Source organism: Gymnoscopelus braueri, assembly GCF_963280865.1.
Source record: "Gymnoscopelus braueri genome assembly, chromosome: 5".
Classification (NCBI taxonomy): domain Eukaryota; kingdom Metazoa; phylum Chordata; class Actinopteri; order Myctophiformes; family Myctophidae; genus Gymnoscopelus; species Gymnoscopelus braueri.
The window spans coordinates 44,258,365-44,271,022 of NC_137606.1; the positions used below are offsets into that span (position 1 = coordinate 44,258,365).

At 40.6% G+C, this 12,658-nt stretch overlaps 1 protein-coding gene across 1 annotated transcript in view; it reads right to left on the bottom strand.

Moving 5' to 3' along the window:
- The window catches only part of myo7aa (myosin VIIAa), a 69,960-nt gene that overhangs the window by 50,107 nt on the left and 7,195 nt on the right, over window positions 1-12,658 (bottom strand). The window contains exons 3-10 of the mRNA XM_080429464.1: window positions 10,341-10,493; window positions 6,508-6,692; window positions 5,620-5,741; window positions 5,139-5,281; window positions 3,997-4,110; window positions 1,516-1,584; window positions 705-789; window positions 326-402 (exon numbers count right to left, since the gene is read on the bottom strand). Coding sequence (XP_080285590.1) covers window positions 326-402; window positions 705-789; window positions 1,516-1,584; window positions 3,997-4,110; window positions 5,139-5,281; window positions 5,620-5,741; window positions 6,508-6,692; window positions 10,341-10,493 — 948 coding nt within the window. The remainder of the gene's footprint in view (window positions 1-325; window positions 403-704; window positions 790-1,515; window positions 1,585-3,996; window positions 4,111-5,138; window positions 5,282-5,619; window positions 5,742-6,507; window positions 6,693-10,340; window positions 10,494-12,658) is intronic.

Consider the following 12,658-nt stretch of genomic DNA (forward strand, 5'->3'; position numbering starts at 1 on the left):
TGGCCCAAGGCCTGTATTGTGTGTCACCCAGTAAAATCCAGATTGTGTACACACTCAAGAGTTAAAAATGAAATAAGGACATGACTACGGGAAATGAGGAACAAATGAATAAACACTTAAAGGAGTAGTTCACCCAAAGAATTACTTATTTTATATAAATTACGCACCTCATGAAGCCTTGATTTCCTGGAGATTTTTTTTGTTTTTATCGCATTCATCAAATTATTGGCTTAGGAATGTGACAAAAACTAAGAAATCTCCATGAATTCAAGGCTTCATGGGGTGTGTAATTAATAGAAAATAAGAATTGTTGTGTGTGTTTTACCTCTAGCAGTGTAGAGGCGGTGATAAGGTGAGGGCTGCGGACCACCTCACAGGCATCTAGGTTGTCGTAGGTACGAGCTGCAGAGTCAGAGGTCAACAGGTTAAACCCAGGTCACCCACTATGGTCACACTGTGTCTGTGTTTGTGTGTGTTTGTGTGTGTTTGTGTGTATACTGTATGTGTGCATGCGCCTGTCATGTTCATGTGTCGTATTGTATAATGCATTATAGACACTATGTGCATGTTTTTGTATATAGGTACTATATTTCTGATTATGCCTCCACATCTGAGGTTCCATGTGTAATATGCAGTAGTAGGCGATATGTTGTGTGTACTGAATGTTTGTATGTGCAGTATATACACACGTTTGTGTGCATTACCTTCATATCGGAGGTTCCCCATATGCAGTATGGCAGCTAGTAGTTTGGATATCTCCCCGTTCTCTGTGTCAGTGAACATCAGAACCTACAGAATGTACAATGAAAATGTATATATATACTGTACAGGCAGCAGTGGTGGAAAAAGTAAATGGTAAATGGTACATTTATATAGCGCCTTTATCCAAGGCGCTATACAATGATTGTGCATTACATTCACCCATTGACACATTCATACACCGATGGCGGAGGAAACCATGCAAGGCACCAACCTGCTCATCGGGATCGGAGCAATTAGGGGTTCAGCGTCTTGCTCAAGGACACTTCGACACTAACTCTAGGGGAGCCCAGAATCAAATTGGGAACCGAAAACTCACAATGCGTCGCATCGTAACGCATTGTGAGCTTGTAGATTGGCTATTTTCAAATGGCCGAAATGTATTTAGGGCTGAAGTGGTTAATGCAGTTTTGTAATAATAATCTAAATCTACAAAGTAACTACTAGTAACTAAAGTTTTCATATAATTGTTGTAAAAGTACAATATTTGTCTCTGAGATGTAGTGGAGTAGAGGTAAAAGTATTGAAAAGTAAGAGAGTAATACCTCAAAACTGCTACTAATGTACTTGATCATAATCAAATAGGGCGTAAATGTATGGAAAAACACAAAAAGTTTGAATATGTAGATAGGAGGTTTCTGCCCGACTACAACGATATAATACATCGTATTACCATAAAACTGCTACCTCAACTATCAGAAATGTTCAATGTACTGTAGCTCAGAGTTCAGACAGTTGATATTCATGCCAGTATACCTTCATGGCCGAGCGAATGTTAGAATATTCCTTCAAGTCATCACGACCATCACACGTTGTGCAGTTCCCCTGGGGAGGGAGAGAGAGAGACAGAGACAGAGAGAGAGAGAGAGAGAGAGAGAGAGAGAGAGAGAGAGAGAGAGAGACACACACACACACACACACACACACACACACACACACACACACACACACACACACACACACACACACACACACACACACACACACACACACACACACACACACACTAATGCTCAGTAATGCTCAGTAATGTATGAATAATGCTACAATGATTAATTCATGATGAATTAAAGGGATACTTCACTTTAGGGCCGGGGACACATTTAAAAAAAATATTAAAAATAAATGAAAAAAGTTATGGAAAATTCATGGCCCCCTCACGCATTAGAGTGTCCTACTAATGTGTGAGGGGGCCATGAATTTTCCATAACTTTTTTCATTTATTTTTAATATTTTTTTTAAATGGGTCCCCGGCCCGAAAGTGAAGTATCCCTTTAAGTATTCACTAATGCTTAACTAATGCTAAATGGTGTATAGTTAAATGTTTATAACTGTGTTTACTAATGCTTATTAATGTATGAATATTGCTTTACAAATAATTATGGGTCTGTTCAGATATGCGCACCGGGAGCGCACTCACGTATTGGTTTGTATTGGACCAGTGCACTCAGTGCATTATATCCGAACGCACCCTAAGTATTTACTAATGCTTAATATAATAGTGTATGGTTATTATAAAGTGCTACGTAGTCTTGTCTCCACAGCAAATTCCAGTGTTAATTTAAAGCTTCAACTTATGCAAAAAAGTTATTTTAACCAATCTGTATGGTAGAGTATGTTAATACAATAAATAGTACATGTGCGGCAGGCCGGCAGTGGTTGGAGCTGGTCTCCTGGTGTCAGGTAGGAGTCCTACTGGCAGATTAGCGGCATTGCCTATCGGTGAAGTGGCAGAGTTTTGGTCTCTCATGCCGTAGACTGGTAGCCTGGCATTGGCCAGACTGATAACGTGGATTCACTCTGCGTTTCAATTGCTGTCCGTACAACAGTGAAAAGCATCAAAATCATTTTCTGATTTCTCATACTCGCTCCCTATGGGCCGAAGTCCAGACTGATACCGGGGAGGAACGTGAGAGTGAATCCACATTATCGGTCTGGCCAATGCCAGGCTAGTAGACTGGGGTTCGGATTCCGAGTAGGACATAAACGTTATTGACTGCACCTTCAATTTAACACTTAAAGGAGAATTCCGGACAAATTAAGTGTTATCTTTGATGTCTCGTTACTCACCTACCGATGTGAAAAGTAGCGTTCTTTTTTTTCATATATTCCCCTGTCGTCATTTTTTAAACCCCCTCCGTTGTCATAATGGGAGCGCGTGGCTAAGGGAAATTCGTCTATTATAACCGACGCAAAGTTGTTTTTTTCACTACTAGTATTCATAGTAGAGTCTCATGATAGTCAAACATGCGTTGAAACTATCTGCGAGGCTGCCGTCAATGGCGAACGATTTAACACTGGTTGCTTGTTTCTTCCAGAACCTGGCAACTCGTGTTGCCAGAATCTGGAAACAAGCAACCAGTGTTAAATCGTTCGCCATTGACGGCAGCCTCGCAGATAGTTTCAACGCATGTTTGACTATCATGAGACTCTACTATGAATACTAGTAGTGAAAAAAACAACTTTGCGTCGGTTATAATAGACGAATTTCCCTTAGCCACGCGCTCCCATTATGACAACGGAGGGGGTTTAAAAAATGACGACAGGGGAATATATGAAAAAAAAGAACGCTACTTTTCACATCGGTAGGTGAGTAACGAGACATCAAAGATAACACTTAATTTGTCCGGAATTCTCCTTTAAGAGTGTAAATAATAATTGAAAAAAATTACACTCTATTATTTGTCATTTTGTTACACTCTAGAGCAGTGGTCTTCAATGTTTTTCAGGCCAAGGACCCCTTAGCTGAGAGAGAGATGAAGCAGGGACCCCCATCACATAAAATTAAGACCAAACCTTTTCATAGATAGCTTCATTGACCTGTTTAACAGTACTATCAGCATGTTGGATTTATGTTAATGTGTATTTTCAGACATTTAACCATTTAGCCCCTCAATACTTAGTAAACTTGACCTTAGGCTCTGTACTTGGTCTGCTCTTTTTTTCCCTCTACACCAAACCTCCTGGCTGAAAATAGCAGATCTACAAGCTGCGATGCGTTGTGAGCTAGTAGATCTGCTATGTTCTGCAAATGGTCCCCTCCAGAATAGGGATTCAAGTGGTTAATAAAGATGTTTAAAAAAAAGTTCCTATCACACAAAGATTTGGTGGCCCCCCTGTAGTAACTCTGAGGACCCCCTAGGGGCCCGTACCCCCTATTGAAGACCTCTGCTCTAGAGATGAATGAACACTGGGTTAGACTGTGTATACATGATAGTGTCATTGTGATGTTCTCACTATAGTCAGGTAGGTGTAGTCTGTAGGGCTGCCCAGGCTCAGCTTCTTCTTCTGGTCGGCCGTCATGCCATTCAGCATGCAGTAGAAGATGTGGTAGTTCCTCTCATCCTTGGCCTGAGCAGGACAAGAGGGTTCAGAAAATGAGCGCAGGGTTAAATATCCTACCTTTGTTTTATATCTGAGAAATTACAGGCGGAGAGACAAGAGAGAGGTCAGCATGATCTCACACTGTAGTGATTCTTGGGTTGAAATGCAAGGTTTGAATTGTCAAAAGCAATAAAGAGGGGCGACCATTTTCTTAACCACGTAAGCCCTATATCATGTTGTACAAACAATAACAAAAATAGCCAATATACAAGCTCACGGCACGTCACATCGCTAATACACCATTTTTGAAAGCAAAAATATATATTAACATTTTGTGAATGTGTTTACAATACAATGTTTTTGTATTAAATTGTTAAATGATATTTTTTGATATTATCAAACATAAATATCAAACATATCAGATAGTCTATTCAATGCATTTAATTCAGTCTGACCAGAAGCAGGGATTAAACATACAATAGTATCCCCACAGGCCTTAAAAATTAATGACCAGAGGGGATATCAAAAGCAGAAGCATGGATTCCCCCACACCTCCATCCCCACCAGCAAATACAACTCTGACACTACTGTACCTTTGTGTTTTATCTGAGAGAATTCAAGCAGAGAGACACAAGAGGTCAAAATGACCCAGTGCTCCTTGGGTTGAAACGTACCAAATGTTCCCATTAAGCATTGCTCTATGTTGGAGTTCTCTAGCAGTGGTTCTCAAAGTGGGGTCTGGGAACCAGCAGGGGTCCTCGAGGAGATTCCAGGAGGTCTCCAGCTGAATGATGTTAATCATTTAAATCCCTATTTAAAAAATAGCAAAAATACCCCTTCTACAAGGTCCCAATGCATAACAATATGATGCATTAAGAGCTGGTAGATCAGCTATTTCCTGAAAGATTTTGACATGCCCAACATACCGAACCCAAATCTTTTCAATTGGGGTATACGTATCAATTTAGGTGTCCTTGACATGAAAATGTCAATGAGCCACTGCTCTATGGCTCTGGGAGTTAAATTAACAGAGGATTGTACATGGTATAGCGTACCTGTCGACAGACCCTGGATTTCTCCAGTAGGTACTGCTCTATCTTGGCTCCCTCTATGGCTCCTCTCTTATTGAAATGGATGTCGATGTACTTCCCAAAGCGAGACGAGTTGTCATTGCGGATCGTCTTCGCATTACCAAAGGCTGCAAAAGGGAACAAAAACACAGCAGTGTATTATAGTGTATGTTGTATAAAGTCTGACTTATTTTAATGAATACAATTTTGTTTTAGCCAATCTGTATGGTAGAGTATGTTAATACAACATCTGTGTCAGGTAGGACACCAGCTGGTTGACAAGTAGTACTGCCTGAAGCTCATAAGTGCAATATCTCCCGAGGCCAAGCAGGGATTCCCTCTCGGGTGAGCATTGTGTGTGTGTGTGTGTGTGTGTGTGTGTGTGTGTGTGTGTGTGTGTGTGTGTGTGTGTGTGTGTGTGTGTGTGTGTGTGTGTGTGCGTGTGCGTGTTTGCCTGTAGTCCTACCCTCTAGTATAGGATTAGCCTCCAGGACCTGCTGTTCTATCCAGGAGTGTTGGCCACTGATGGCTGCTAGGAACTGAAGAATTAACTTGGTGCTCTCCGTCTTCCCTGCCCCCGACTCCCCACTGAAACACAACACACACACGCACGCACCCATGCGCATGCATGCACCCACCCACACACACACACACACACGCACACACGCACACACGCACACGCACACACACACACACACACACACACACACGTACATGTCATTTAGATGTTATACCCTTTTATAGACAAAGTATGTGTATCAATGAATGCATGTTTATCAATGAATAAACCTTTATTTTTTTCACGGCAGCCATATTGACATGCAATAGTAGGGTCAACACAGGTGTTACCAATGATATTAATAAAGGTTGTATAGTGTAGCAGAGACCAGCCTTTCCAGTGAGCCAACATAACTCTGACTCCAACCCTGACTCTGTTTGACCTGAATTGAAGGCTATCTTAATTGTTTTTTACTGGTGACACCTATAAATGATAAATGGTGCATTTATATAGCGCTTTACATAGATTGTGTATTACATTCACATACCGATCGCAGAGGAAACCATGCAAGGCACCAACCTGCTCATCGGGAGCAATTCAACACTAACTCTGGGAGAGCCCCCCAGCCCAGGATCGAACTGGGATCCTTTTGGTTTCCAGTTCACTCTCCAGTTCACTCTGCACGGCCACTCTAACCCTGAGCTACTGCCGCGCCTATGTTTGCCATACTATTTCATGTCAAAATGGCTGCTTTGAAAAAAGTCTATAAGCTGCAGTCTAAATGCGGGTCATTCTCAATTTTGACATTTGGACACACATACAGTATGCAGTAGCCTACACCATCCACCCACCTACCTGATAATGCAGCACTGGTCGCGGTTGTTCCTCTGCATGTTGAAGTAGCAGTTGTCTGCGATGGCGAATATGTGCGGGGGCATCTCTCCTATCTTCTTATTGGTGTACAGACGGATCTGGTCCGCTTGGTAGATGGGCAACACCTGGTAGGGGTTCACCGCCACCAGGATCGAACCTGTGTACGTCTGGGCGTGAGGAAACACACGAGTGGATTGTGAGGAAATGCCCAGAAGAAATGAGAATACACAGGTTACGTTGATGCTGCTGAGATGGTCAGGAATTGACATATCAGGTGCTACTATCATCTAACTTGATAATATGATGATTCTCAAATATTGAGTGTCAATTTAAAGGTAAGGTAAGGGATTTTCTTTGGTTACTATAAGTGTTAAATAGCTCTATATTCTGATAGTACTCATTGCTATAGAGTGTTTGTTCAGCAACATGAGTCTCCATGTCTCTCCAAGTCTTTATTGAACAGAAAATTCCTTTTCAGGTCAGGATACTAATTTTGGACTAATTCATGATAGATAACTCAGACATGATACAGATTAAACAAGTGAAATCGGAAGTGATGACACAAAGAAATGAGCAGACAAAATTTCAACTGTAACACTATAATGAAGCTGATAAATGGGTACTCTCTCCTGATTCGCTGAAATTTTGTTACCTACCTCAATTTTTTAATTAAAGAGTTTGAGAGACAGGGAGACTCCCTGAACAAACACTCAATATCAGTGATTACTATCAGAATGTAGTGATTTTAACTTTAAACAACAAAAAAAAGTTTTGTTTTAACCAAAACATATCACTTACCCTACCTTTAACTCGGAGACGGTACAAATGGAACCAAATGGACCACTAAACGGAGCCATTTGGTTCCATTTGTACTCTTTCAGAGTTACAGGTCCATTCAGTTCCATACATGCAATACCTATGATCAGATTGTAATCGGATAGCTCTAGCTCTAGTTGTAACTGTAATTGTATTCTTGCTCTGTAAAGCACTTTGAGCTGCATTTCATGTCATGAAAGGTGCTATACAAATAAAGTGTATTATTATTATTATTATTATTATTATTATTATTATTATTATTAAAACACATACAATTAAGGTGTAAATGTACCCAAGATGCTCTGAATATCCAGTGAACTGGTCTAAATGCAACGTGCATCAATTACTCAAGCATTCAAAAGCAATGATATGCATGGAAATAACAAGCAAGTGTGCGTAATATAAGATATAACAATGTGGCAGGCATTATTTTCATCAGAGATGAAGGAGATGACAGAGAGGCTGTGGTATGCATTTTTCTGAGCCCTTTTCATCTCTATCTAAAAGGATATATAGTTAATATTTGAGAAAAGCGTTACAGTCTGCATTTTGGGCATCTGCAATAAACTTTTCTTAAAATATTTCTTTTTTTTTAAAGAAATACTGTTGGGGTCTCGTCTTTAGACGTACCCATTAAAGCGTACGCATTGCAACATTCTGCTATTCCACAATCGACATATTCCATAATATAATATTTATAAACAGATTTCTCAATCCAGTATACACTTAAAAAGTCTATATTACAAGCTTTTTGGAAAAGGTTTAGGCCCAAAATAGATCAATGGCCCTTGATGGTCTGAAAAGTAAATTTGCTGGTGCCTACACTTTAACTCCAAGGTCACTTTGACTTCCATACGAAGCACATACAGTAAATATTCAGTAGTACATGCTTTTAGTGAAATAGTATATTTATGAAGCCACTCAGTAGATGCCATGTGTACTGTAGGCAGCTCATGTGGCAGTTTCAGTGGGAGGTGGAGGGGGGGGTGGGGGAGGGGTAGGGGTGGTAGAAGAAGGAGCAGGCAGAGGGATGTGACTCAGGTCCCATAGCTCAGATGGTGGAGCGTGACAATGACAACGTATCGGTGTCTGACACGGGAGAACGGACGGCCATGATGGAAGTGGAGCAGCATGCACAGTGAGGAGCCTGGTTACAAACACAGCCCTGGGCATAGCACTGTTTGAATGTGTAGCCATATATACAGTGATCAATCAATCTCTGCAAGGCTGACAGGAGATCTTTGAAGGTTTCAAAACACAAGAATGGATTTATCCCTAGCATTTCAAACACTTATTTTGCCCAGGTCTGCTCTTCTTCAGGCATGCCAATAGTCTCCTGATCTGATAAGATAGACTTACCCTCCCACCACAGTTAGTCTTCAGAGAGAGAGAGAGAGAGCGAGAGAGAGAGTGAGAGAGAGAGAGAGAGAGAGAGAGAGAGAGAGAGAGAGAGAGAGAGAGGAGAGAGACAGGAAGAGAGACAGGGAGAGAGACAGGGAGAAATACACCAATAGACAGAAAGGAGACAGACAAAGAAGATGATCAAGAACGAGAGAGAGGGAGAGAGAAATAAAGAAAAAAAGAAGCACAGAGAGGAACAAGACACTCAGTAAAACAATTCACCAGGGAAAGGAGTGGTAGGTTTGAATAGGTTTTATGATGTAATATCCAAGCACATTTTCCAGCACTTTGTAATGTATCAGTGATATCACTGATTTTAAACGTACTTAAAGCGATAACTGATTTTGGCTATAGAACCTCTTTAGCATCGTAGTAAAACTTACATTAGTTTCTCCCTGTATGGTATGAGCTTTAAGTATTACATACCCAGCCTAGGGGAGTGATAAAAGGAAAGAGAGGGTGATATATACGTCAGCTGACCAATCAGCGCAAGCTAAAGCTAAAAATGGTTCGATAGAATTCATTGCTGACGACACACTGGAGTTTATCCGGGAGTTCCACAGTGGAAAACATTTAGCTACAACAGTTGACAGAATGGCTGTGTACAGTATGTAACAAACTTGGGCATGAAGGTGGCCAGCAGCACCTGCCAACTCCCTCCCCACACTGTCAGGAAATCCCAGTGGGACTACCATTCCGTTTGTATTTATTAAATTAAAGTGATGATCAGTTTTCTTGTGTTTGTGAATAAATAAGACTATGGAGATCTGACGAACACATAATTGCGTAGCATTCATTAATTGTTGCACCATTGTTGCCCTTGCCTATGGCATGGGCCGATATGCCAGCCCTCGGGCAAGGACAGATGCCTGGGTGATAATCTATACTATATGTACATAGTATATAACGTCCTTCAGAAATACTTATATACTGTAGGAGCTTCTCCCAGTTAAGTATGTATATTATATACACTATATTGATATTGTCCTACAGGAGTTCTTACATGTACAGTATGAGTTTATCCCTGTATCTGATGATCAGGTTGTATAAGTATACACCCTAACCCTATAGGCTAGTGTGTGATTTTATCCACAGGAAGAGAGACACTGGACATGGCACTAGGTCAGACACCAGAGGGGACTGTGAGGTCCATTGTAGGCAGACCACTTTTGGCCAGAATGTCCTCTCCATCAAGGGAAGCCTTAGATGTCATAGCCCCCCCACTCACTCTAAGGGAAAGCCCCACCTTGTGTACTTTTAAAACACAACTAAAACAATGGTTAAAAATGTCTCAAACATGTGACCATTGATACTTTTCAAATCTTAGATATTTCAAATTAGGCTTTAGATATTCTATTGTTTAGGTATTAGACTTTGGTAGGTATGTGGGCTTTTAGTTGGGTTTAAACTAGGTATGGTATTCTTAGAATTAGTTTTAGATTTTTTTCAGTTGTATGTTCTCTCTGTTTTGTCATGTTGTTGCTGTGGTGTATTTGTATGTGGAACTAATGAGCTTATAGCTAAATCCGGCATATTTACATGATATCATGTTTATTGATTGAAATGAAGTAAAGTACATTGATAACATCAATACTTACATATATGAGTTTCTCTCTGTATCTGATGAGCAGATTGCGGAGGATCCCGGCTTCGTTGAGGTCTCCCAAGCGGATCATGTCCTCCACCCCATGGATGGAGGTGGGGTGCATGGGCTTGATGTTGGTGGCATTCTGAGGGGAGATCCAGTGCTCCTATAGGAGGACATAGCAATAGGGCTGTCACGATTATGACATTTTCTTGACGATTAATTGTCATACAAATAATTGCGACTAACAATTTCATTGTGTGGCTTTTAGAGCTTTGTAAAACAAAAGTTGCACGGGGCAGATATGACAAAAACTTAAATACACAAAGAAATGACTCACAATGACCGACACCAATGATCAAAATAATGTGTTATGGCCAAAATACGCCATATTCAATATTTTCTACTAAACATTTGTTACAAAATAGTGAAATTAATGTGTCGCATTGTGAGCTTGTAGATCTGCTATTTCCACAATTTTTAAAAAATGTTTCAAAATGTATGAAACTTTCTCTTTCTATGAATAGGGAAACGATTATTATTATTATGACGATTTTGTAAAAATAATTGTGAGATTAGGCTATTATGTAATAATTGTGACAGGCCTAATAGCAAGTTAACACAATTTTACTAACGGTATATACTGTAGCACATTTCATACAACTCAGCTCAGGTCAACTCAGTGGGCCTCATTCACAAAACCCTTGTTAAGTTCTTAACCACTTAAATGAGCACTTTGTCGACACTTCTGTAATTGATTTATCAAAGGGAATAAGGCCATTCTAAGTACATTTTGATCTTACCAATAACACAATCAGATGAGAAAAGAAAATGATGAATGCCATTATGTTCATAGAAATATACTTGATGATAAAATCTGACCGTACAAAGAAAATAGAGTATGTACTGTATATACAAGCAGATATATAAAGTACAATAACACACACAGAGAGAGAGAGAGAGAGAGAGAGAGAGAGAGAGAGAGAGAGAGAGAGAGAGAGAGAGAGAGAGAGAGAGAGAGAGAGAGAGAGAGAGACAGAGAGAGAGAGAGAGAGAGAGAGAGAGAGAGAGAGACACCAGCGTTTGATGACCAGAGAGGTCTGATCATCAATCATAGTAAGCAGGTCAGAGATACAGTATATGAAGGAGTTAATCCTTTAAGAGCTTTGTAAACAATAAGTAGTATTTAAAAATATATTCTGCATTGCATGAGGAGCAAATGGCGATGAGAGAGAGGGAGGGAGTAAATAATGAGAAAGGGAGATAGATAGAAGGGAGGACTGAGAGGATACAGGTTGAAAATATGAGTGGATAAAGAGAGGAAGAACCAAAGAACAAACTGAAGAAACATGAGGTGGTACAGTGCCATCATTCAACTGAAATGTTTTAGCTACTTAGACCGATCTGATATAGTTACTCCACTGTCTTCTCTTTGAGGTGGCATATTAACTGATAACATTGAAGAGCTCTAATACACCGAAGTGTCGTGTTAGGCAGTAACGCGTTACTTAGTAATATATTACTGTAATATTATTCCTTTACCCAGTAACGTTGCGTTACTCGTTACAATGAATGCGATTTGTTTTTGTTTCTGACCAAAATAAAATCGCTCAGTCTTCGCTGTCTCTGCTGTATTTTGTCTGAGATTTGGTGTAGAGGGGAAAAAGGAGGGGGCCTAGTACAGACCCCTGGGGGACTCTGGTCAACGAAGTCTGTATCCAGTCTGTATCCAGCTGCTGCGTACAGCAGCCCAGAGACGTGGAGCAGCTCATTCAAGAGCCCAGGTTGTCACATGCACAAAAGAACAGATCTACAAGCTATCACTTTGCGATGCTACATGTTATTAAGCTTGTAGATCTGTTCTTTTTAAGCAAGCGCCCAATGGTCTGTGCTCCTCCTCCTCAGAGCGTGGCTCAGTGTGTCTCTGAAACGCCCCAAAGTTGTGCTGAAACATTTACGCCAGTGATGTCACTGGGGTATAATTAATTCATGGCTGTGTAGACTACTACCCTTAGGCCCTGGGTTTCATTCACTAAACCTTGTCTGCTGTGTTCACGGCAAACAGTAATCTTAACCACATGAACCCTAGCTCAGTGGTTCTCAAACTGTTTCGTTCAGAGGCGTCCCTAGGTCTCTACTAGGTTGGGGGCTTAGCCCCCCAGGCAACCCCTCCCCCGCACACGCGCTTCTGCTACTTAACTGTTACTTTATTTCGGTTTTAGGGTTAGGGGTAGGGTTAGGTTAGGGTTATAGATATATAATTAAAAAATATATATATATATATATTGGTGGCTTTGGATAAAACATTGGTGGCTATAGCCACCGAAGCCC